Source organism: Coenobita brevimanus, chromosome 89 (genome assembly GCF_032717465.1).
Source record: "Coenobita brevimanus isolate Jiangsu-jjx chromosome 89, ASM3271746v2, whole genome shotgun sequence".
Taxonomy (NCBI): Eukaryota; Metazoa; Arthropoda; class Malacostraca; order Decapoda; family Coenobitidae; genus Coenobita; species Coenobita brevimanus.
In genome coordinates, this window is record NC_137042.1 from 21664239 (window position 1) to 21691394 (window position 27156).

Sequence of the window (27156 nt, forward strand, 5' to 3'; positions counted from 1 at the left end):
AACACTTTTAGAGATGTAGGCATGATTACACATCCACCATTATTGAGAAGAAAAGGTTACATTAAGGGACACTGGCATGATTGTGCATCAGTGCTAATTCATTTGTGAATCATGTGGCTGAGTGCCTTGAAATTTGAGGATGCAGGTTTGTGTTATGTTGTCTCAAGTGCACTGGTAGGGGCAACGTGGCATAATATGGGGTGCTACTGCACCATCCCAGCAGGCAGTCTGGAGCTGTTTTCTGTGTGTGAAGGTGCAGCCATTTAAACCAGAGTGCTAGCTCTCTCTTGGTGTCTCTTCTGTTTCATCACTGTGGGGTGACACAGTGATAGGATAATGCCCAAGAGCATACGCATTGTATGGAATGTGTAGAGACCTACATTATTTAGAGTATGTTTGTGTACTGACTGTTACCATGTAGGCTGGCTGGTTGCTGTCCATGTGAAAGTGATTTGGATGAAGAGAGAGAGAGAGAGAAAAAAATATATATATATATATATATATATACAGTGGGGCACCAACTTTCGCTACAGCAGGATTCGCGAAATCCACTTTCGCGGCACGCACCAAATATTCCCTAACTTCCACTTTCGCTTGAAAAAAATCGATTTTCGCGCACAAATTTTGGGTTTGGGACAATATTTTGAACTTTGAATTTCCTGCACCGCCCGCCTGCAACCCACCGCCATCTTGAATGACGTCATGTCAACACTCTGACCACCCATTCCCGCCATTGTGTACGAGCGTGCTAGCTCCATTGTGTTGGATTCTCACGGTTCAGTGGCCTCTACTATACCTGGTAGTGTGGGGAAAGGGCCTGGTGGTGTGGGGGGAGAGCCTGGTGGTGTGGGGGGAGGGCCGGGAGGCAGTGGTGGTGATAAAAAGTGGCCGGGACATTCAAAGTCGGGAGGAAAGGCCAAGGATAAAAGAGAGTATCGTGTTGGAGTGAAGAAACGGCAGTATAATAATGAAATGAAAAGGAAGATAGTTGAGTTTTTATTGTTTGTATCTCACAATGCAATGTACAATAGTGATTTGATGTACTGTATTGCAAGTGAAAATGAAAATCTGATGTTACTTTAGGATAACCGGGAACCAATTAGCCTTTTTGCCATAAAGACAATGCCCCAACTTTCGCTAATTCCACTTTCGCGCATTATTTTTGGACCCAATTAGGCACGAAAATTGGTGCCCCACTGTATATATATATATATATATATATGTTTGCCTATCTGTGCATTGAAATGAAGTATAGTACAAATCTGCAATTAAAAATTAGCATGGGGAAAGGGAGCATTAAAACAAAAGTGTCATCAGAGGTGCAGCCCCACAACTTTAAACTTCTGTTGCACCCATGTTTTTGCCATTTACAGTATTGTATCTGATGTCATCATATTTAGTGTGGACTGTACATCATACTGAATAACATCCATTGAATAACAAAACAGTCATTATGGGCTTTGTGATACATCAATGAAAATGGCCAAAAGCACTGTAGAGATGCAAATTGGTAGCCCCAAGAAGCATAATTAAGCTACCAATGTGCAGTTGATTTCATTCTTTTCCTAAAGGGGAGTACTGTACTATAATATTCAGGTATAAAAACCCCAATTTTTCCATATTTCCATTAAAAAGAATGTACAGGTGTAGTCTGGGATGGCACATAATACTGGAGAGAAGGTAAAATGGAAATGGAGGGTTTATTTTATTTTATTATTATTATTATTATTATGGAAGGTACTAAGAATATATGGAGTGGAGGGGAAATTGTTGAGTGCTGTGAAGAGTATGTACGAGGGAGCTAGGGCTACGGTGCGAGTGGATGGTGAGCTGAGTGAGTTCTTTGATCTCAATGTGGGACTGAAACAGGGGTGTGTAATATTTCCATGGCTGTTTAATATATATATGGATGGGGTCGTAAAGGAGGTACAAGGTAGGGCAGTGGATGTGGGGGTGGCCCTAATGAATGAGGGTGAGATTTGGAAGCTTCCGGTGTTGCTGTTTGCTGATGATACAGTATTGTTGAGTGAAGATGAATGGGAGTTGCAAGGTTTGGTGAATGAATTTGGGACAGTGTGTAGGAGGAGGAAGCTGAAAGTTAATGTAAACAAAAGTAAAGTTATGGTGTTTGAGAGGAATGAAGTCACAGAGTGTGCAGTGAGGTTGGATGGTGAGGATATGGAGAATGTGAGTGCATTCAAGTACTTGGGTAGAGTGATGAGTAAGGATGGAACTTTGGGGGATGAAGTACGTGAAAGGGTACAGCAGGGAAGGAAGGTTGTTGGCACACTGAAAGCAGTGATGAGAAATAGGGAGGTGAGTATGGAAGTTAAGAAGTCACTGCATGATGGTATTGTGATCCCTACCCTGACGTATGGAAGCGAGGCGTGGACCTTGCAAGAGGGGAACAAGTCAAGAGTGAGAGCAGTGGAAATGAGTTACTTGAGAGGAGCATGTGGAGTGACATGGAGGGACAGGTTGACGAATGAAGAAGTGAAGGAACGTTGTGGGGTAGATGTGGATGTGGTTGAAAAGATTAGGAGAAATACACTGAGGTGGTTTGGACATGTGGAGAGGATGGAGAATGAAAGACTGACTAAGAGGGTGTATGTAGGTGAGGTGGAGGGAGGGAGAGGGAGGGGTAGACCGAGGATGAGGTGGAGGGATGGAGTTGAGAGGTATATGAGGGAGGGGGGGGTGAGTTGGGGGGAGGGGAGTCAAATGGTGGGTGACAGAGTGACTTGGAGGCGTTTTGTCTGCGGCCACCCTTTGCGGGATTAGGGCGTCGGTCTATAGATAGATAGATAGATTATTATTATTTTTTTTTTTTTAGTAAAAGGCAAAAGATTTATGTGATCTGAAGGGAAGTGATAATTTGGTGCCTGTTGTTTATATCCAGGGGGTGGTTGGGGTTTATTGCTCACTTAAAGCCACTCAGGGATGAGTGAGGCTGGTCACTCTCATCTTAAATGCCAGGACCAACTTTCCTAGCCCCGGGCTTCTACGCTCCTCGTGGGGCAACGTAGGTTTGGATGATGGATGGATAGATGAATATTGTGAAGTGAATTAAATTGTGTGTGTGTGTGAGTGTGTGTGTGTGTGCGTGCGCACGCCTGTATGAAAAATAGCCCAGACAGTTGTTATCCAATTTTAACCAAATTTGATGGAAGGGATGAGGCTTAATGAAGGAATTTACGTGTAGTTTTTAAGAACAATAAGTCAGAGGCCAAGGTCAATGAGTTATTTTAAAATTTAACCTAGCAAAGTTTATCTAATTTGGACTAAATATGGTAGAAGTATTAAGGGTCAGGCAGGAATGAAGTAATTCTATTTTGAGAGTAATCAGTTGCACTTCCAGGTCATAGAGCAAAGTAAATGTTCATTCTGTAGATCTGTTGGTGGGCATAGGGATTGCACTCTACCTCCTCCCTCTCCATGCCTTACTATCCCTGTCTTTCATCATGTAGACTTAGATCTCGTAGTCAAAGTCTACTCTGTATCCGGCATCCTCGAAAGGGCCATAAGGATTGTTGCTGTTTGCTTTCCTCCTCCTCCTCCCTCCTCCTTCTCCTCCTCCTCCTCCCTCCTCCTCCTCCTCCTCCTCCTCCTCCCTCCTCCTCCTCCTCCCTCCTCCTCCTCCTCCTCCTCCTCCTCCTCCTCCTCCTCCTCCTCCTCCTCCTCCCTCCTCCTCCTCCTCCTCCTCCTCCTCCTCCTCCTCCCTCCTCCTCCTCCTCCTCCCTCCTCCTCCTCCTCCTCCTCCTCCTCCTCCTCCTCCTCCTCCTCCTCCTCCTCCTCCTCCCTCCTCCTCCTCCTCCTCTTCCTCTTTCTTCTTCTTAAATAACTCATTTCTACAGCTCTCACACTTGCCTTGTCCTTCCAACAAGGTCCACAATGTTGTCATGCAGTGACCTTTTTACTTCCAGTTCACTTCCCTGTTTCTTTTCATTGCTTTCAAAGAACCAGCAACCTTTCTTCCTTGTTGTACCCTTTCAGACACTTCACCCTCCAAACTTCCATCCTTACTCATCATACTACCCAAGTACTTAAATGCACTCGCATTTTCCGTTTCCTTATCATCCAACCTCAATGTACATCCAGTGACTACATTTCTCTCGAAGACCATAATTTTACTCCTTCCTACATTCATCTTTGGATTCCGTTTCTTGCACACTCTTCTGAACTCATTCACCAAGCCTTGCAGTTCTCCATCATCTTCACTTAACAGTACAGCATTGTCTGCAAACAACAGTACAGGGAGTTTCAAAACGTTGCCCTTTCTCATTAAAGCTGCTTCAACATTCACTGCCCTGCTTTGTATCCCTTTATAACCCTCATCCATCTACAGATTGAACAACCATGCAGACATGACACATCCTGTTTTAGTCCAACATTCAAATAGAAAAATTCACGCAATTCACTATCCACATGCAATATAGCCTTGGCCCCTCTATACATACCGGTACTCTTCATGGCATTCAGCAACTTCCCATTTACTCCCTATATTCTTAATATTTTCCACATTCCTTGTCTATCCACCCTGTCATATGCTTTCTCCAAATCTATGAAGGCTACATACAACTTCTTTTCCTTCTCTAGAAACTTTTCCACCAAAGACCTAAGTTTGAACATCTTGTCTACGCTGCCTCTTCGTTTCCTAAAACTTCCCTGTTCTTCACCAACTAACTCCTCAGTTATTTTCTTAACTCTGTCAGTAAGTATCCTACCATACACTTTTCATATTACACCAAGAAGAAAAACCCCATTATAATTACCTCACACCTCTTTTTTCCCTTTTTCCTTTGTACAGGGAAATAATTATACCTTATTTCCAATCCTGTAGGATTCTGCCTTCCTTCCAGGCCAATCTGCATATCTTCCATATCCATTCTACTACAGTCTCTCCCCCATGATTCAGCATTTCACCACACACTCCATCAATTCCTGGGGCTTTGCCCATTTTGACTTTCTTCATTGCTTCTACTACTTCCATCTTACTGATTTCTTCCTCTCTTCTCACCTCTCTCCTCCTCCCAGCCATTCCCTAGCCACTTATTCTTGCATCACTTACATTCTGTGTGTTTAGCAGTTCCTGAAATTGTTCTCTCCATTTGCTCACCTTTTCTCCCTTCACTATCAATATATCAATTTTATCTTTCACTCCTCGAATAACTTCTTTATCACCCTGTCTAACACACTGTACCTCTTTCCAGAACATATTCATACATTTCCTCCACTTCACACACAAATTCCTTCCAAATTCCTCATCCACTTTCTTCTTACTCTCTCTTACTAATCTTTTCACCTCTCTCTTCCCCTCTAAATATAACTCTCTCTTCTGTCTCCCAACTTTCCTCATGCCCCTGCTTCCCTTCCACTCATTATATGCTTCCTTCTTTTTTGCCACAGCTTGTCTTACCTCTTCATTCCACCATGCTGTTCCTTGCACCCCCTTTTGTCTTCTCTTCACCTCACACATCACATCGTATGCTGCACATATTTCTTCTGTGAAAATCTTGCACATCCTTCCACCTCCCCCATCTGCTCCAAAACATATTTACCCAATCGCTCCTCCACTTCTTTCTTATATTCTGCCTTTTTTCCATCCTCTTTCAACCTTTCTACTCTCCATGTATGGACTACTTCCTGTCCTTCCCTCCTCCTATTTCTCCATTGCATTTGAGCCATGACTTTCACCACCACTGCATGGTGGTCAGAAAGTCCATGCCCCCACCCTCTGTATGCTCTTGCAACTTTTACACACCTCATTCTGTCATCCACACGCACGCATAATCAATCATTGCCTTCTGTTCGTTCAGTTCACCACCCGCCCTTCTCATATCTCGCCACGTATGCCTGTGGGTCATTTTGTGTCTAAAGAGGATATTGGCTATCACCAACCCCCTCCCCACACAGATGACCACTAGAGCATTGCCATTCTCATCCACTTCTGCAGGCACACTGCACTCACTAACTACTCCATCCACTTTCACATTCTCTACTTTTCCATTCATGTCTTCAGTCAGAAACATTCTCATTCCTTTCAAACTTTTCTGTTGACTAATAAGTTACAAAAGGAGTGCCAGCCCCATATGTGCTTCTCTATAAATACTTCGTCCAATCAGCTAGATCCTATTTCAGTTCCGTAGCTTCTTCAAATTCTATACCTCACCTGCTCACACACTCATTTTTATTATGAATTCACCTTCTTCATGGACTACCACACTTCCACCTGCCTTTAAGCTCAGTCATAGATATTATTGTCACCATCCTATCTAGATTCTTTTCCCAAAGACCATTCCATCTAGGCACACACACTTGTACTCAGATGTCATCACAAGTGTTTGCTCCGCACTTTTTGTGAAATGGCCATTTTCTTATCCATACACTTCCTTAACACCACATTTTCATCATTCTTGAATTTGCATCCTAATGCATGCCAAAATTTCACACCTGTAAGTTGCCTTTGGCAGTAATACTCCATGCAGTGCTTTGACAGCTTCTATACTCAGACCTCTGTGTTGTATCAAGGTTCTCATGGTACCAGCTACGTGTCTTCCTTGAGCCACTGTGTTCTCCAGTTACTTCGCACATTTACATATCATTTCCGTTACTGCACTGAATCACTTAAACTCATTCACCAGTACGGTATAAGTTTCTCCATGCACCAGCACATCACATGGAGTCACTCAGATACAGAGATCTAAAATCTTTTTCAGATATGAGATGCAAGACTTCTCTGGTAGTGTGCTGGCTGAGGTGAGTGCCCAGAGAGCGCAGCGTCCAGCCTTTGCCCCACTCTTTTCCAACCACCAACTGTCTGGTAGCACCGCTGCCACTGCTGTCGCAGCCGCTGCGTCTTGGCTAAAGGTGGCCCCACTCTCACATTCCACCAAAGTGAGTAGGAAAAGAGTACGTATCGCTGTTTTTGGTTGCTGGGCGGCTGCAGATTGGGCAGACTGGTTTTATTTTTTACATTATTATAAGTTAGCATTGTTTTATGTTTGCATGACATTAACATGTTCGTAATGGCCGAGTAAAGATAACATATTATTAGTTTTTATTTTTCCAGAGTTTCTGTGTTGCAAATTATGTATCCTGTGCTTATGCTTACTTGATCAGAAATGCTTTATATATCTATCTATCTATCTATATATATATAATATATAAAATCATCCTGACCCCCGTTCCCACCCTAGGTTAGGGTGAGGCGTAGCAACGTTCTGACAGCCCAATTTTGCACCATCCAATGGGTCATTCATTCATCATTCAAGCCCCCGGAATCCTGGCCCTTTCTGATATGCCAAAAAACTTTCACCACATTCTGTAGCTTCATGTAAACGTATCCAGTAGAGTCAATCCCAATGCTGTCACGTTCAAAAGAGGTGCCAAATCCCTTATCATTCACTTCTCATAACATTCATCCAGCCAGCTCGATCTCTTGTCAGTCCCCTGGCCTCAGTGACTCCCATACCTCTCTTCCTCACACACTCATTCACCATTTCCCTCCACCTTCTCCTTGGCCAACCTTGTCTCCTTCAAATTCGCTCAGGTATACCTTTTTCACAACTCGATTGTTATCCATTCTTTCCACATGACCAAACCATCTCAGTACTCTCTTCAGTTCTGGTGTTCACAGGATTCCCCACTCCGCATCTTCCGCGAGTCACATTCTTTTGTATCCTATCCACCCTCTGTACTCCACATACATTCCCCAGCAGTTTTATCTCCACTGCTCTCACTCTCTTGACTTTTCATTTCATGCCACACTGTAGTCTCACATCCATAAGGCTAAAGTTGGCACTAACACGCCTTCATTTAAGCCTTGTGCAGCTGCAGCACTCAAGCCTCTGTTTCTTATGAAGGCCTTCATAACACCAGCTACTTTCCTTCCATATGTCACTCTACGTTCCACTTCTTTTACACAATTTCCTCTTTTTTATCACTGTTCCCAGGTATTTGAACTCTCACCAATTCCAGTCTCTCCATTCACTGTAACATCTTACTGGGAGTCACCTTCTCGCCCGATTATCATATATATATATATATATATATATATATATATGGATATGTATACACACATATGTTTATATTTTATTACTGCCTTTGAATATAGTGATATTTTTGCTTGTGATGATCCATATACAGTATGTTTTGACTGCATGTGTGTGGTTGTAATGGTAAACCCTTTATAACTTACTACAATGAGTTAAACTCTCTAAAAAGTGCTTAACCCATGATCTGTGACATACTTTATTTAAGGTTGGGCCGAAGGGCTGCGACATACCTCATGTAAGTGGGCATTTCAGTCTCATACCACAAAGCTTCTATAAGGAGCTACATCAGGCAAATTTTAAGGCATGTTAGGCTAAGCATCATCTCTCATCCCAAACCCCAAGGTTGAGCCCAGAGGCAAAGGAATGGCAGCCACTGTGAACAAAATTCATGTACTTCCTGATACGTTTACACTCTATCTGTCCATTGCCAAACGCCTTAATCCTGAAAGGGAGTGCCACAAACAAATCGTGTTCATGTTGTCCTCTCCTGTGCCATTTGGCTGCCCTTCCTCGAACTCACACACCCCTTTCTCATCTCTATCTCTCCATTCCATCCCTCCATCTAATCCTTAATGTCCATCTCCACTCCCGATCCGCCTTACATTCACTTTTCTAATCATTGCATAATTAATTAAACTGAGAGTAAGTGTTCTGACCAACCATTGTAGTTCTGATTTTCTTACTGAACACACCGTGTATACAGTTCATTATCCCCTTAACCGCGGGGCGTCACTTTCGTGATGCTTGGGAGCAAGGGATCATACCGCGGGGCGTCGCTTTTGTGATTCTGTGTTATTTTGAATTCACCCGGGCTTCCAAGTGGGGGCTTGTATCATCTATCAGTACTGCCAATGTCCAACACTAGTCATTACTCCTAATCTCATCTGTACTCCCATCCATTGTTGACAATTTAGCCATTTCTCCCCGTTCTTGACTCCCCTCCCTACCCCCCCTCCATTACCCTATCTTCTCGCCGGCCCGGCCGTGCTACGCTAAGTAAATCTTCCCTGGAATTTTTCACTGATTTCATCCATTGAAATAAGCCCTATGCCCTATTCTTATACCAAATAATATATACAAAAAAGAAATAAGGTAAGTGAGAGTGCCATACACCTGGAATTGGCTAATTATCACCTGACAACACCTTACGTGCACTCGTTCGCTAGTTTTCGCTGTTTATTTCCCCTTGAAATATGCCGTATAATCTGTTTTTGTAATAAATATACATATAAGGGGGGAAGGGAGAAGCCTAAGTGATATTTACATTCACCTGGAACTACCTAATTTATAATGTATTGTCTAGCTTTCCTGCCGATCATTTCACTGCTATATATAGCTGTTTCAAGAGGCTAACATTGGTAGTAATGAATTTCCCTAGGTAGGCCACCACCCCGGCCCACCTTTATCAGTTCACTCTCATCTTCTAACGTGGAGGTATGTCAGTTCGCTCTTGCTAGCTTCAGGGACTTTTCACTCCCATGCAAAGGGCCCTGTGACCTTTACCCCCTACTAAACCTTGTGTGGAAAGAGGTAAAGGGCTGACAATTGATAAAAGAGTGACTACGATCTTTCTATTGAGTAAAACAGTGCAAGTGGAATTGTAAATAATGTGTAAACAGCAAGTGAAAGTAATGAATGTAAATATACGTGAACAGTGGAAAATAGTTTTATAAGTTACTTCAAGTGACAGTGCATAACACAGTGTAAATAAAATAGAAATGTAAATAACGTAAATAAAATAGAGAACGTAAATAGAAATGTAAATGAGTAGTAGTATAAGAACACGAGTATATACCCTAGGAGTAATGAAAGTGAAAGTTTCACTCTAGCATGTCTGAATACTATGAGTTATGAGAGTGAAGGTGAAAGTGACAGCCACTCTCAATGCTAGTATACAGGACGAGAAAGTGAATGCTACGTATTTTACTGAAAGAAATTGAATCCCTACAGTGACAATAAACTAATACTACTGAAGGAAACTTATGGATAAAGACTGCAGATATATATAAGTGTTATATAGTAATAGAAATATAAAGTGTGAGGGGTTTTATGAATAATAAATGACAGAGTACCAAGAGCGAACTAGCGCAAGTGTGACGGTCAGATGCGCTCGTAATTTTCATTCCTTTCACAGTGGTTTTTTTTTGGGAGTATGGATCCCAAACTACTTGAAAATCATAGAGTAGTGTTTATAGTGTTAATATCTGGCTGTGGTAATCATATTACGGGTTGTCGGGAAGTGTAAAGTGGAGACTTCGTTACCCAACTTCAGAGGTCTCCACAAGTCCTATGGTAACCGACGAAGGCTCAACAAACATTCCAGGAGAAAGCTGAAGGTGTGTGCCATAAGCATATGTAATTTTAATATTCTAGGACTAATAACTGATTTTTGGCAAATATTTGTTGAGAGTCTGTTGGAGCCCGAATAACCCTGCGGCACACGTAAAACTTTGGCAAACATGCCCACGGTGTAGGAGTTAAGGTACCAGAAACTTTGTAAATTTCCGTGATATGTACATCAGACAACATATGACAGTTGAAATAAACACCTAAATTCTTCACAGTGTCAAGGTTGAATGTGAGCATCATCAGCTAGAATTGTAGTGTTTTTAGGTATTCTTGGTATGAATGCTGTTGTGCCAGTAAACATCATCATCATCCGGACCTCCTTTCCCACCGTAGGGCAGGGTGAGGAGTAGCACATCCAGACTGTCTAAGTTTGCCCAGTCCAATGGGCCACACTTCCATTCACTCATCATTCAAGACCCCAGAATCGTAGCTCTATCAGATACGCCAGAATCATTCACCACATTCTGTAGCTTCACATAAATGTATCCAGAGTCAGTCTGGACGCTGTCACATTAAAACGGGGTGCCAAATCCTTGATCGTGCACTTCTTCTCACAATATTCATCCAGTCAGCTCAATCTCTTGTTAGTCCCCTAGCCTCACCGACTTCCATACCTCTCTTCCTCACACATTCATCCACAATATCCTTCCACCTTCTCCTTGGCCTACCTTGCCTCCTCCCTCCTTCAGATTTGCTTAGATATACCTGTCTCACCACCATTGTTATCCATTCTTTCTGCATGACCATACTATCTTGGTACACTCTCTTTGATTCTGGTGTCCACCGACTTTCTCACTCCACATCTTTCACAAATCAAATTATTTTGTATCCTATCCACTCTCTGTACTCCGCATACATTCCTCAGCAGTCCTATCACCACTGTGCTTACTCTTGACTTTTCATTTTCAAGCCACACCACAGTCTCACATCCATACATTAAAGTTGGCACTAACACTCCACGTAAGCCTCGTTCAGCTGCAACATTCAAGCCTCTGTTTCTTATCAGGTCCTTCATAGTACCAGCTGCTTTCCTTCCTTGTGTCACTCTACTTTCCACTTCTTTTGTACATTTTCCTCTCTTTTCTATCACTGTACCCAGGTATTTGAACTCTCACCAATTCCAGTCTCTGTCCATTCACTGTAACATCACACTGGGAGTCACTTTCTCTCTCAGTTACCATCACTTTACTCTTTTCTACATTAACTCTTAAGGGACAACGCTCACGGACATTAGCAAAACTCTGCACTAGTTTACCATGTTCTTCTCCGGTATTTGCAAGTAGTACTGCATCATCAGCATACAACAAATTCGAGATATTCCACATCACCATTCATTACCAATGCCATCCCTCTCTCCATTGCTCGTGTTTTTACTTCTCTCATCATCCCATCCATATATACAGTAGACCCTAGTTATCCTCGGGGGTTAGGTTCCAGAGACCCCCATGGAAAGCAAATTCCGCGGACACTGAAGTCATCATCACAAAATGGCATATTATTTCCACATAAGCTAAGCACATCTTTGAAAAAATAAAAACATACATTAGAATATTACAAATACATATTAACACTCACCAAAAGACTGTGTGTTCTCTTTATAACCTTCGTACAATGATGACGATTGCTGTATGACGATGATGATTGCTGTATAGACGATGATGATTGCTGTATAGACGATGATGATTGCTGTATAGACGATGATGACTGTTGAATGATGACGATGATGATTGTAGCGCAGTTCCTACAATGCCAATGTGGTAAGGTGACGAGATGTGTGGTGGCACTGTAGGTAAGCTGTGAGTCTAGTCTGACCCTTCTGACAGGACAACAGATAACACCTTATGTTCTTTCATTGGCTTAGAAGGATTGCTTTTATCCTTTACTTTTTTCTTGGTAGCCATTTTTCACTTGCACAATGAAAGTACGGTACAGTAGGTTTGTAAACACGAGAAGGGCGACGACGACGTAAGTAGCGAACTGACTGGTGTTTACAATAAGACTGGCGGAGTGGCGGGAATGCCCGTGGGTGCGACTATGTTAACTGTAGCGACGAGAGAAGTGCGCGTTGGGCGCCAATTTCAAATTAAATTACAGTGTATAGTACAGTATTAAAATAAGTTTGATCCGCGGAAACTTAAATCCACGGATGCAAATTCTGTGGATAAAAAGGGTTTACTGTATATATATATATATATATATATATATATTTATCGAACAACCATGGGAATATCACACAACCTTGTTGCACGCTCACACTGATTGTGAACCATTCGCTTAGATGCCCATTTACCTGTACACATGCTTCACTACCATTATAAAAACTCCTGATGGCATCTAGCAGCTTACCATGTAGACCATACATGTGCAAAACCTTCCACAATCCTTCTCTGTCTACTTCTTACATATCTCAAACACCCTATTCTTCTCTCTCCACTACATGTCTTCATCTCTGCGTACACCTCATCAACTCCTGTGACTTTCCTTTCTTCAGCCACTTTGCTACATCCTTCACTTCTGACAGTGTTACGGTTTCCTGTCACTACATTCCTTCTCTGCACACCGCCAAAACCAGCCATATTTACCGCTACCGGTACTCTGTTCTCACCAGTCACATTCATCAGCCTTTTGAAATATTCTTTCCATCTGCACCTCACTTCATTTCCACTGGTTAGTTTCTCCTACTAAAATTGCTCAATCTCACTTTGATTTCCACTTTCACTTCATATTTTTGCGCCTCTTTCCAGAACAAATTCCTGTTTCAGAGTAATTTGCATTAATATTATTATTCTTTTCTAAGATCCTCATTTACCTCATTCTTTTTCCTTTTACTAGTCTCTTTGCATACTTCTTACTATCAATTTGGTCTCCTCTTTTGAGTCTCTTACCTGCATCCACCCTAGCAACTTGATTCTCATTTCTCCAATGCACTTTCCATCTCTTCATTCCACCATGCCCTACCATTCTTAATTGCTAGCATCATGAGACTACACTTTGCTTTGACATTCCCAACATAACACATTCTCTCTGCATTCCACAGTTTGCCCAGATCAGTTGCTGTTATTTCATTGCTTCCAACTCGTCTTGCACTGCTTTAGTCTGGTTTTTATTTGCTATGTCTTTGGTTTTCAACCTCTCCACATGTAGTCTTTTCCCCTAACTTCTTTCTTTATCCATCTTATTCCTCTCAGTCTAACCTTGCATTTCACAATTATATGATGAAGGTAGACCACATCATCCTTTCATAACCCTTGTATCCGTGGCACTTCCAAGTATCGTTCTCTCCACAGGCATGTAAAAGTCAGACGTATTTCAACACTTCTCCATTGCCTATGTACAGAATATATATATATATATATATATATATGTATGTATTTATATATATTTATTTATCTGTACCTAGCTTAAACTATGAGGTACAGTGCATAAGTTTCTTTCTTGACACCCCGCAGTCACCTTCCATAATCATATTTCCCAGCACTTAATTAAGAATCATTGTGTTTTTCACCAGACCAGTGTCAAAGCTTAGATGCTTTAAGATCATTATCATTTTCCCCAGTATGCCATTACAACCCATTGTGTTGTTCGCCAGACCAGTGCCAAAGCTTAGTTGCTTTAAGATAATTATCCCCAATACTCCATTAAGACCCATTATGTTGTTCACCAGACCAGTTTCAAAGCTTAGATGTTTTAAGATTCTTAAAGTGATTCAGTCACATGTAGCTGTTGACTTACAGGTCGAATGTACTTATCTGTTGCAGTACATTTTTGCAAATTATTAATTTAATATGTTGGAATTTTTGACATCATCACATCCATTGTCCATTTCCATATAAGAATAATGCCTGTGCATCGGTGTCATAGCTTAGGCATTCTTTAATTTTTTTTTTTTTTCTTCTTTCATCATTTATGAAATTGTTTCCTAGACTTGCATTATCTTTCATTTAGTACAGTAATCCCGCATTTTTTGCGGATTTTTTGTCTACGGTTTTGCCCTCTCGCGGATTTTCTTAGCATTAATAAGTTCAACAAAAATATCCTTGAATATACAGAAAAAAAAAAAAAAAATTGAAATTCCCGCAGCTTCCAATTGTAGCGCGGTAAACTCACGCCACCCTCTGTCCCTTTCCCGTGGCCCCTCTGCCAGTGTTACCATATCTAGCATAATTTTATTCTTTTAGCATAATTTTGATCAAATTTTCGAGTCTGGAATATTTTTTAGCATATTAGAAGTTTTAGAATCATTCTAGCATAATTTAGAATGGAATGGAATATTTTTAGAATAATTTTATAAAAGCTACAAATCAGAGAGAGAGAGAGAGAGAGAGAGACGAATAAGGTAAGAAGATGTTTGAATAGTTGGTTACTTTCAGTTTGGGCTTGGTTGGGTTGGATTAGGTTAGGTTAGGTTAGGTTGGATTAGGTTAGGTTAGGTTGGATTAGGTTAGGTTAGGTTAGGTTGGATTAGGTTAGGTTAGGTTAGGTTGGATTAGGTTAGGTTAGGTTTTAGGTTAGGTTCGGTTAGGTTAGGATAAGTTTGAGCTTTGTACTTTACCCATGAAACCTAGGTTTTACCGATGGATTTTGGTATGATTCATTCGATTTTCAGCTTCATTTCAGTCGGAAATGACCATTTTCTGTGTTTTCCCCCCTCCCTATAACCCCCGATTCCCCAAAGATCCCTCATTATTTCAGGGGGATGGGGGGGGTCATATCTCAAAATCTGGTTATTTCCGACGGAAATGATGCTCAAAATCGAACGAATCACATCAAAATCCATCAGAAAAACGTAAGTTTCGTGGGAAAAAGCAGCATGGGTAGATACCGATATTTATCCTCTTACTGTATGTAGGTTCATTTTAATATTTTCATAGTAAATAATACATAATTAATATGTTGCACGAATATGTGTAGAATTTTATCATTTAGCTTCAAGTTAGCATAATTCATTTTTTACTTGGAACAAATATGCTCAATCTAGCATAATTTTTTCATTGCCCTAGCATAATTTCGTTGTTTGGATATGGCAACACTGCTCTCTGTCCCGCATTCTTCAGTCCACGCCTGACTGCCTTAAGTGGCTGTTGTGGTTGTAACCACACTATGATATGAGCCTCTTGCCTCCCACTTGCTTTCCACATGGCCCCAGGACGTAAGCCAGCCTCACCAAAGGCTAATAATACAATTAGTAAGAACTCCAAAGTGACAAAACGATCAAGTTATGACCTTAGCAGAGAAAATTGTGTTACTGGACAAGCTAAGAAACGACCGTGCGAGTGTTTGCTATCACCAGTTAATGCATCTTTTTATTTTGTACTGTTTTGTTAATAAATGTGTAGATAATTGTGTATTACAGTACGGTGTTTACGTTTTTCCTTCATAATGGAGTATGTGCTTTCAATCTTGTAAGAAGGTATTTCGGGATGAGTATGGAGGTTTCGGGACAATTCGTAGTCACAACAAACACAAAACAATTCGCCTTCATTAATGAAGATAGCTATGGGTGACGCTAGAATATAATTCGAAGGCGACTACAGCGAGGAAGAAACAAGTTAATTATTGACTAAAGGTGCAACTAATAAATAATATCCAGAACCTACGCTACTGAACATAGACTGCTGGATCCCCCTGAAATATAGTTATTAAAGTATTGATTAATTAATAATAAGTATATTGATGAAAGTATTGATTAGTATATTTATAGAATGGCGGGGAATCGTCCAGGGTGCGAATTGTTCTGAAGGGGAATCGTCCATGTTTTGACGGGGAATTGTCTGACGGCGAATTGTCTCGCAATCAGTATGGACATGGACTGTGTGATGGGCAGCATGGTGGACACAAGTGCAAGTTTTCAATTGTTAATAGAGTATTCGCGGAATTGACTTTTCGCGGGGGTTACAAGAACGTAACTACCGCGAAATATGCGGGATTACTGTACCTCACTTTCCTGGTTTACTGTGGCTTGCCTTTGTTTACTGCAGCATTTCATCTGCAATTGTCAGATGTCAATGCATCACTATTTAGTGTTAGCAGTTCCAGTACAGTAAACGTATAATAACCATATGTTCAATGATTCTGATGACTATTTATTCTGCAGGAGGATGGGAAACGAGATCGAAGGTCGTATAAGAAGCGGCCAAGAAGACAGCACGGCCAGCTCTCATCCTCAGCCTCGTCCACCCCCCCAACACCCCAGCTCACACCCACCTACACCCACCCACCTGATCCCTACACTATTGCTTCAGCTTACCCACAGGTGAAGGGTCAGGGATTAACGTTGTGGGCTAGTACAGTAGAAGTCCCATTTTTGAGACATCTGTACATGATAAGTGGAGCATAAGGGGTGACTAAGAGGTATGAAACCCAAGTGGATGTTGCAGCTATGTGATGAATTAGATTATGATGATAACTTTCAGGACATGGCATCTTGCAAGCATGTGATCCCAGTGTTAGCTGTACCATGGCCAAGTTTAGTATGAGGATTCAGTACTAGTAAGCATGGTGTCTGTTATCTGATTTGATTTGAGAGTGGAAAGAAAATCAGGGAAGTATGTAAGAAGGCCTGAAAGAATAATAGAGCTGTGCCAGTGGAGTGGGAGAATGCTGTGTGTTGACTTGCTTATGACAAGGACTGAACTTACTTTACAACTTGGCATTTGAAGCATTACTATACTGTACACCACATTTAACCTGCCACATGCCAGTGCCATGTTAAAACGGTTAAAAATAAAAAACTTCACTGTGACCGCATTTTTCAAGATTTGCGAGTAAAAATTGGCAGGTATGTAAGGTAACTGATCCTCTACCATCCCTCAGGCTGTCAAGGCCATACACTCACTCGCTTCTCCCCTCACGCTCACTCTGCCTGTGTGTCTCACTAAGTGCTGTACATAGTGAAGGCATTTTGTAAATATTTTCATGTAAGTGTAAGTTGTTCATATTTTCTTGTAAGTGTGAGGACTGTATTGTGAAGTCAAGTTGTAAATACCTTCTTGTAAGTGCTAGGACTGTACGTAATGAAGTCAGGTTGTACCTATCTTCAAGTACGGTAAGTGTAAGATAATGCATTCACAGTGAGAAAGACATGCAAATTGTGGTAGATGCTGAAGTAATAAGTAATCAGAAAAGTGTACTGAACATTGCTGTACCTTCCCAGCATAAATACCTGAGAATACATGACAGTGCATAGAAAATGGCTTTCACGTATGTGGTGAACATGAGAGAGCGGCTATACCTGTACACAATATGCAGGACTCAATAAAACTCATTTCCGAGCCTCGGTGAGCATTTTATTGGTGAAATTTGTTGTTACCACATCAAAATCTATCATTTTAGCCAAAAAAAAAAAAAAAAAAGTAGAAAAATTGCCAGGACTGGGGTGACCCATAGGGCTAAAAATAGCTGGCATGCGGCGGGTTAAGGAGAAGTGTATTTGAATGGTTTTTGTTTGTGAAATCTGTTAGGCATGAATGCGGTCAAGTGACTTGGGTCCATTACACTGGTCATGCTGTTTGGTCTGTCTGTCTATCTATTGCCAGATGCCTCAGTCCCGTACAGGGTGGCCACAAACAAATCACCTCCACCTCGCCCTGTCCCCTGCCATTTCACTGCCCTGCTTCCAACTCAAACCCCCCTCTCTCATATACCTCTCCACCCCATCCCTCCATCTTATCCTCGGCCTCCCCCTCCCTCTCCCCCCCTCCACCTCAGTCACATACACACTCCTCATCAGTCTTTCACCCTCCATCCTCTCCACATGGCCAAACCACCTCGGTGTGTTCCTCCTAACGCTTCTTATCACTTCCACATCCACACCACAACGCTCCTTTATATCCTCATTTGTCAGCCTGTCTCTCCATGTGACTCCACAGGCTCCTCTTAAATAACTCATTTCCACTGCTCTCACTCTTGACTTGTGTCCTTCCAACAATGTCCAAGCTTCACTTCCATATGTTAGAGTTGGTATCACAATACTGTTATGTAGTAACTTTTTCACTTCCATGCTCACTTCCCAGTTTCTTATCACTGGTTTCAAGGAACCCGAAACCTTTCTTCCTTGTTGTACCTTTACAAGCACTTTGCCCTCCAAACTTCCATCCTTACTCATCACACTACCCAAGTACTTAAACGTATTCACATTTTCCATTTCCTCACCATCCAACCTCGCTGTACATTCACTGACTTCACTTCTCTCAAAGACCATCACTTTACTCTTCCTTACATTCACCTTTAGATTCCGTTTCTTACACACTCTCCCAAACTCATCCACCAAGCCTTGCAGCTCCCCTTCTGTTTGGTAATTCTGTTAATTTTGTGCCTTCTCTTTGTTTCTGGTGCCTTCCCCCTTCCTATAATTTCCTTGACCACAAGGGAAAAGTTTATACCTATATCTGACTCTTACTCTCCCTCTAAGGAGGATATGCATTTCTGAATGACTGATAGTAGAATGGAAAGTTTGGAACCTATACACTGTGTGCAGATGTATTCAAAGGTATTGGTACCTTCACGTAGAGGCTCATGTCATCAGTACTTGCATGTACAGTACATTCTTAAGATTGCAAATAATGTATAGTATGAGGTGTATGCTTCTTGCTGATGTTTCTTACCTCCTTACAGGACCCCCTTGGGTATGTGCCTCCTAGCTCTGAAGACGAGGTTGCATCTCCTTCGCAGTCAGAAGCAGAGGAGGAGAATGAGCCTGATGGGATTTATACATTTAGGAGGAAAAAATATACTAACTACCATGCAGTGAGTGCTGTTGTATTATGTGCTTGCTAATTGATCATAAATTATTCTGAGGCTGTGCAAAACTTGATAATCCATGTGTAGTAAGTTACAGGAAGAAGTTTGGCATTAACAACTCTTATCTCGTAGTTTTGCAAAATTAGTTGCAGTGTTGTAATATCCTGTAGAATGTATGTGCGATTAAGTGACTGTTCACTGAGTGAATAATTTGTGTATTAACACCTGGTATACACATGATATGGATGCTCATCACTTACTTTTTGGATGTAATGCTACCTGCAGGTCACTGTACAGTGACAAGCCAAATGGTTTATTGAAGCTCAGGAGACCATTTACTAAGTTGAGCATTATCCGTATCACCAAGTGGGTACCTGGTGGTCTTGTGTATTAATGTGCTCTAACTGGATGAGACCCTTAATGGTTTAAAACTGAGGGAACATTTAAGTTTATTGGTCCTATAATGCCACTCCGAGTTAAATGGCGTCACCCTCACCATATGTTGCTGAACTAAAGTATCCTAGCCATGGACCCATACACACCTGTTGGGGCAGTCTAGGACTGGATGATGGATATCTGATTATTGTTAGGGATATGAAGCATGAAGGAGCCGTTAGGGAAAAAAAGGAAGACTGTATTTAGGTGGATGCAAGAGGGAAAATATACAGTATATGAAATAAATGTGTGAAGTAGTAGTAAAAAGAAAGAGGAAAAGATAACCAATGAACCTGAAGAAATGTGAAGGTATATCACTTCGAAAATAAAAGTATGGTATACGCTTCGCAAGGTGAAAGCCTTACAAGAACAAAAGAGTATGATGTATGTGAAGCTTGGTATACACTGCACATTATAATGTAGCACTAACCCCTTGAAAACCTTGTAGTTGCCTCCACAAAATTCAGGGAACATGTGAGATGTACTGTTTTCCCCTGTCCTAGGGAATATGTATCACTTGTGTACAGAAATATGTATATTAGGTGGTGGGATGGAGGGGGAGAGAGACACAGAAGGTGAGGTGAAAGTATGGGATGGAAAGTTGAAGTATATAAATTAGAGGGGTGTGAGTTGAAGGGAGGGCAGCCTGATGGCAAAGGAGAGGACAGTGTGTCATTTGGTTGTTTGTGGCCATCCCCAGGATGAAGATATCTGGCTATAACTAGATATACTTCTTAACCTATTCACTCAGTACATTCCATAAACTTTCCTTAATAGTCCTATTTTCACAGTTGATGCACTTGAATTTACACACTCATGTCATTCCAATGTTACACTCATATGCTTTTGTGGGCACCAGCACATCTTCGTGCAATCCTTTTGCAACCACCATGAAAAGAAAGATGTGCGTGTGAATGATATTTGCCTATTCGGTCAACCAAAAATTTTTGAGACAAGCATACTGAATTAATGGTTATGTTCGTCATTGTTTAGTTTTGCTTTTGTGCATTTCTGTCCTGTTTCTGGACCTGCCTACTGCATTTTTGTAGTTTGAAGATGAGTTTGGATAATGATGGAACAGCTGAGCACAAATGATTTCCAAGAGACATAAGGAATGCTTCTTGTTTTTGGTAACACGAAACTTCATACAAAAAACCCACCTGTACACTTTAATGAAATCCTGGTCACCTGACAACCTCTTTGTAATGGTTCCTTCCATTATGCCAACCCATATTACTCCTTTCATGGCCAAGGGGCCTTAGGCTAGGATACTGTAGTCCAATCATATAAGAATAGAGGACTGACTTACTTCTCACTTGCAGTATGTGGAAAACAGAAAAACTATTATTATCATGGTTACTCAGGTTTATTGCATAATAAAATTGCTTCAGTTCATCATCTTCATCATCATCCGGACCTCTTTTCCCAGTCTAGGGCAGGGTGAGGAGTAGCAATGTCAACACAGCCCAGATTTGCCCAATTCAATGGGCCACACTTCCATTCACTCATCATTCAAGCCCCCGGAATCCTGGCTCTATCGGATACACCAGAATCATTCACCACATTTTGTAGCTTCACATAAACGTATCCGATTGAGTCAATCCTGACACTGCCACATTAAAAGGGGTGCCAAATCCCTGATCATGCACTTCTGACAACATTCATCCAGCCAGCTCGATCTCTTGTTAGTTCCCTAGCCTTACCAACCTCCAAACTTCTCTTCTTCACACACTCATCCACCATATCTCTCCACCTTCTCCTTGGCCTACCTCGCCTCCTCCCCCCTCCAAATTTGCTCAGATGTACCTTTTTCACTACTCTGTTGTTATCCATTCTTTCCACATGACTATACCATCTCAGTACACTCTCTTCGATTCTGGTGTCCACCGACTTCCTCAAACCACACCTTTCACGAATCACATTATTTCGTATCCTATCCACCCTCTCTGCTCCACATACATTCCTTATCAGACCCATCTCCAGTGCTCTTACTCTTGACTTTTCATTTTCATGCCACACCATATTCTTACATCCATATGTTAAAGTTGGCACTAACACTCCTTCATGTAAGCCTCGTGCAGCTGCAGCACTCAAGCCTCTGTTTCTTATCAAGGCCTTCATTACACCAGCTGCTTTTCTTCCTTGTGTCACTCTACTTTCAACTTCTTTTGCACATTTTCCCCTCTTTTATATCACTGTACCCAGGTATTTGAACTCTCTCACCAATTCCAGTCTCTCTCCATTCACTGCAGCATTGTACTGGGAGTTACCTTCTCTCTCAGTAACCATAACTTTACTCTTTTCTACATTTACTCTCAAGGCACGATGTTCACAGACCTCAGCAAAACTCTGCACTAACCTACTAAGTTCTTGTCTGGTATTTGCAAGCAGTACTGCATCATCAGCATACAAAAAATATGAGATATTCCATCCATCACCATTCATTACCAATGCCATCCCTCTCTCTGTTACTCGTGTTTTTACTTCTCTCATCACCCTATCCGTATATATATTGAACAACCACAGTTAGTTAGAAAAAAAAATCATTGTTGGTAACAAATATGATGTATACACTGTGGGGAAAATATCATGGACATAGTGATTAAAGGAAAAAGTTTGGTACTGATATTCATTTTATTTGAATACTTGGGAAGAATAGGTACATGGTAATACAGTTAACAACCATCTTGATTCCTAGGAGTACTGAAGCTGATTAAAGCCATCTTACATAAACTAAAAGGAAGTTCCTAGGTGTCATCACCCTTCTTAGTTGGTTAAAGGATATACCTTTGTAAGTAAACTCAGCTTCTTTACACTTGATCAAGAATGTATTGATGTGCTCCATGCTTGAAACACTCAGGCAGCACAGGTAATGGCTGTTGCAGAATGATTGATGATCTACTCCACATTAGCTTCATTTTTTTTTTTTTTTTATGTGAGGAAGAAGGAACCAAAGGCATGAATTGCTTTTTTGTGATTATTTTTTTTATGTATTTTTTTTTTTTCACTTAAAATATGCACATTCAGATGATCATAGATTAATCTTCTTGGTATACCACTAGCTATATTGACCATTTTGGATATCGTGAGACCTTCTTCATGATTCCTTTTTTAATCTTTTGCACATGATGTATTGTGTTTGTGATGCAGCCGAGGGAAGGAAACTGGCCGTGGGTTCCCCCGGATGAAGGTGGCGGCGGGGACCCGAGATTTAGATTTTCCCTCACCTCATTGTCACACCCATCTCGTCGATGTATTGGTTTTGCTCGCCGTAGAGTTGGGAGAGGGGGCAGGTACGTGGCCATGCAGTTTGAATTTTGTTTTTATATTTCCGCAAAGTTATTCCCACCATATTTATTCGTGGGAAATGGGGTTAGGGTGATGATACTGTAAAGTTGGTCTTTGTTTAAAGTTGTTTCACGTGAATAATGTTGCAGAGAATTAATGCCTGTTCTTCACTTAAAATTGTTAATGATTCATTGGAAAATTGTGTTGAGATTAGAAGTAAGTATTTTTTGTGCTTCTAATCTCAGTAATGAACCAGAATAATGTTTCACTAAAAGGTGTTGTTTCACATATAGTGACATTTTGCCAGCACACATCCTAAAGTTTGGGGGGGACTTCCTGTATTTTACTTTCACACGAGAAATGTCGGTATTGTAATTACTTGCACTGCCATACATATCATAGTATGTTGTCCACATTGTCTAAATGCTTCCCTTGTCTCCTAGTATCATCATTGAAATTACAGGCTTAACATTGCCCACTTGTTGGAGTTCCATTATCTGTCTATCTATCTATTTTATCTATCTATATGTCTATCTTTCTATCTACCTATCTATATATGTATATATATACCAGCATGTATATATATACTGTATATATATGTTTGTATATATACAGTAATCCCTCGATTATCTGTCATAATAGAGCTAAAGGCATGACCGGATGGAGACAATGTCTGGATATGGAGTAATAGCCTTTATTTTAGTAATTTACCCATACCTGACCATTATGTACAGTACCCCACCTAATTTTGGCTATGTTCTGTGGTTTTCAGCTGTTTGTAGACATCAAAACACACATTGCAGTATGATCCTAAACACTAAGAAAACAGTACATAAACAACAAAAATGCAAAAGAAAACTTGCCAATATGCACAGTGTTTTGGCAGTGTTCTGCAGTCTTTTGGCTCTTCTTAGGCATCAAAACACACTTTGGAATATGCAATATGATCCTTAAAAAGGAAAACAATAATAATAATAAAAAAAACTGCGAATATGTACAGTACCAGTACCCCTCCTAATTTAGAGAGTGTTCTAAGTTCTTTTGGCTGTTTTTAGACATCAAAGCACACATTGCAGTATGCAGTGTAATCCTAAACGGTAAGAAAACAATGAAATATATATATATATATATATATATATATATATATGTTTCATTGTGAAAGCGGAAAGAAATGTGATGGTGTGAAGGATGCAGGTGGTAGGTAAACCCATGGAGATGAAGTAAGGACCAGAAAGCCTGATGAATGGGAATAGAGAGAGCAGAGCGGCTGTAAACGTGATTGGTTTTGGAGGTGTGCAGAGAAGGAATGCAGTGCCACGAGACATGACACTCGCACAAGTTAAGAGCATTGTGAAACGGCTGAAAAACAGGAAAGCAGCTGGGGTTGATAAGGTGTATGCAGAGATGCTTAAGTGTAGTGGAGAGAGTGGAATGAAGTGCATGTTGGATATACATAAGAAGGCATGGATGAGTGAAACTGTGCCTGCAGAGTGGAAAAAAGGCTGTGATTGTACCCCTGTACAAAAATAAACGTGGGCGAAGTGAGTGCAAGAATTATCGTGGCATAAGTTTATTGAGTGTGGTAGGGAAGGTATATGGAAGAATTATTATAGAGAACATAAGAGAGATATCAGAAGTCCTAGTGAGTGATGAACAGAGTGGGTTTAGGAGTGGCAGAGGATGTGTGGATCAAGTATTTTGCAGTGAGACAGGTAGCAGAGAAGGCTTGTGAGAAGGACCATGTGTTTATGGCATTCATGGATCTGGAAAAAGCTTACGACAAAGTAGACAGAGAAGGATTGTGGAAAGTTTTGCGCATGTATGATGTAGATGGTAAGCTGTTAGGTGCTGTCAAGAGTTTTTATGATGGTAGCGAAGCATGTGTAAGGGTTAATGGGCATATAAGTGAGTGGTTCAAGATCGGTGTTGGCATGCGACAAGTTGTGTGATGTCCCCTTGGTTGTTCAATATATATATGGATGGGGTGATGAGAGAAGTAAAAACATGAGTAATGGAGAGAGGGATGGCGCTGGTAATGAATGGTGATAGATGGAATATCTCATATTTGTTGTATGCTGATGTTGCAGTACTGTTTGCAAGTACCAGATAAGAACTTGGTAGGCTAGTGCAGAGTTTTGCTGATGTCTGTGAGCATCATGCCTTGAGAGTAAATGTAGAGAAGAGTAAAATGATGATTATTGAGAGAGAAGGTTACTCTCAATGTGATATCACAGTGAATGGAGAGAGACTGGCATTGAGTTCAAATACCTGGGTACAGTGATAGAAAAGAGAGGAAAATGTGCAAAAGAAGGTGAAAGTAGAGTGACACAAGGAAGAAAAGTGGCTGGTCCAGTGAAGGCATTGATAAGAAACAGAGACTTGAGTGTTGCAGCTGCAGGAGTCTTACGAGGGAGAGTTGGTGCCAACACTAACATATGGGTGTGAGACTATGGTGTGGCATGAAAATAAAAAGTCAAGAGTTAGAGCAGTGGAGATGGGTCTGCTGAGGAATGTATGTGTAGTAGAGAGGGTGGATAGGATACAAAATAATGTGATTTGTGAAAGGTGTGGTTTGAGGAAGTCGGTGGACAGCAGAATCGAAGAGAGTGTAGTGAGATGGTATGGTCATGTGGAAAGAATGGATATCAATAGAGTGGTAAAAAAGGGATACGTGAGCGAATTTGAAGGAGGGAGGAGGTGAGGTAGGCCAAGGAGAAGGTGCAGAGATATGGTGGATGAGTGTGTGGGGAAGAGAGGTTTGGAAGTCGGTGAGGCTAGGGAACTGACAAGAGATCGAGCTGGCCGGATGAATTTTGTGAGGAGAAGTGAGTGATCAGGGATTTTGGCACCCCCTGTGAGCATTGCAGCTTCCGGATTGACTCAGTCGGATATGCAGTGTGAAGCTGCAGAATGTGGTGAATGTTTTTGGCATATCTGATAGAGCCAGGATTCTGGGGGCTTGAATGATGAGTGAATGGAAGTGTGGCCTATTTGGATTGGGCAAGTTTATGCTGTCTGGAACGGCCATACCACGTTGAGTACACCGCTTCCCATCCGATCAGCGAAGTTAAGCAACGTTGGGTCTAGTTAGTACTTGGATGGGTGACTGCCGGGGAACACCAGATGCTGTTGCAGAACGTTCTCTCTATGTGTCAAGTGGGGTTGGTGGAGGGTTAGTGCCCCTCCCTGTAAAACAATTAACTCTAAGCCCTTGGCCACCTCGTTTGGGATACATGGCGTCTGGCAATGTATGAATGAATGAACATTGCTACTCCTCACCCTGCCCTTGGGTGGGAAGGGAGGTCCGGATGATGATGATGATGATGATATACAGTATATATATATATATATATATATATATATATATATATATATATATATATATATATATATATACACACACACACACAGATAGATAGACATAATGAAACCACCTCAATTTTAATTTACAGTCGAAGGTTTATCAGCAGTATGAGTCATCTGGTGATGTAAAGTTTGCCACATATAAACCTGGGACAGCTCGAGCATATACAGTGCAATTCCCAAAGTCCGAAATGGTTGGGATCAGGAGGCTTTTGGAAAACTAGAAAAATTTCATTCCTGTTAATCATATGTATAGGCATCCACATTTCCCTTTCTATACCCTTCAGCAGTCACTGTACCCATACTGCAATCCTCTCTGTCCTCCCCTCCCATAAATACTGTAGGCCTAACTTCGATCATATTTTACTCCCGGCATCCCACTGCCCAGATAGGCACATATAAATTATCCAATATGTGAACTATAGTAATGTTCTGTCTACTGTATTATACTGTACAACATTGTCAAATTACAAGAGAGCTAATCGGTAATGCACTGGTCGCCATCGTGTTGGTACAGCTACCTGTTGTAGCCGAGATCAGATGAGTCAGTTTGAGGACTACTGGACATACTATATTTAGATGTGTGTTTTGTGATTTTAAGTTATCAGGTCTCAAGATATTTTTCACCTTGATATACCGATATGTTGGAGGTTGAATTGATATTTTTCATTCAGCATTTCAGAGCTGAGGTTTTGCTGGCCACTGAGTTCGTAAATTTATGCACAAATTTTTCGGCAGTTTTGTTATTGGCAGACATTTTTTCTTTGTACAAGTACTTACGCATTTTGTTCCATGATGTTGTTTTAAATATGTTCAGCCAGCTAATGAAATGTTCACAAGAGTTAGGAATGTTAAGATGTTTGTGAAATTCCTTGGCTTTTTGAGTCTGTAAAGCTTGGGAATACCAGTTTCTTAGCTATTACATTGT

The 27156-nt window shown here is 41.1% G+C and overlaps 1 protein-coding gene and 1 non-coding gene across 2 annotated transcripts in view; both read left to right on the forward strand.

Annotated features, from left to right (window-relative positions):
- Positions 1-27156, forward strand: part of LOC145411444 (enhancer of polycomb homolog 1-like) — a 72069-nt gene that overhangs the window by 35682 nt on the left and 9231 nt on the right. The window contains exons 6-9 of the mRNA XM_080281486.1: positions 6717-6909; positions 16498-16656; positions 19017-19148; positions 22728-22870. Of these exons, the coding sequence (XP_080137612.1) occupies positions 6717-6909; positions 16498-16656; positions 19017-19148; positions 22728-22870 (627 nt within the window). The remainder of the gene's footprint in view (positions 1-6716; positions 6910-16497; positions 16657-19016; positions 19149-22727; positions 22871-27156) is intronic.
- LOC145411494 (5S ribosomal RNA) lies at positions 25882-26000 on the forward strand. Its single transcript, XR_013899435.1, has one exon. It is a non-coding gene; the product is annotated as a 5S ribosomal RNA (ribosomal RNA).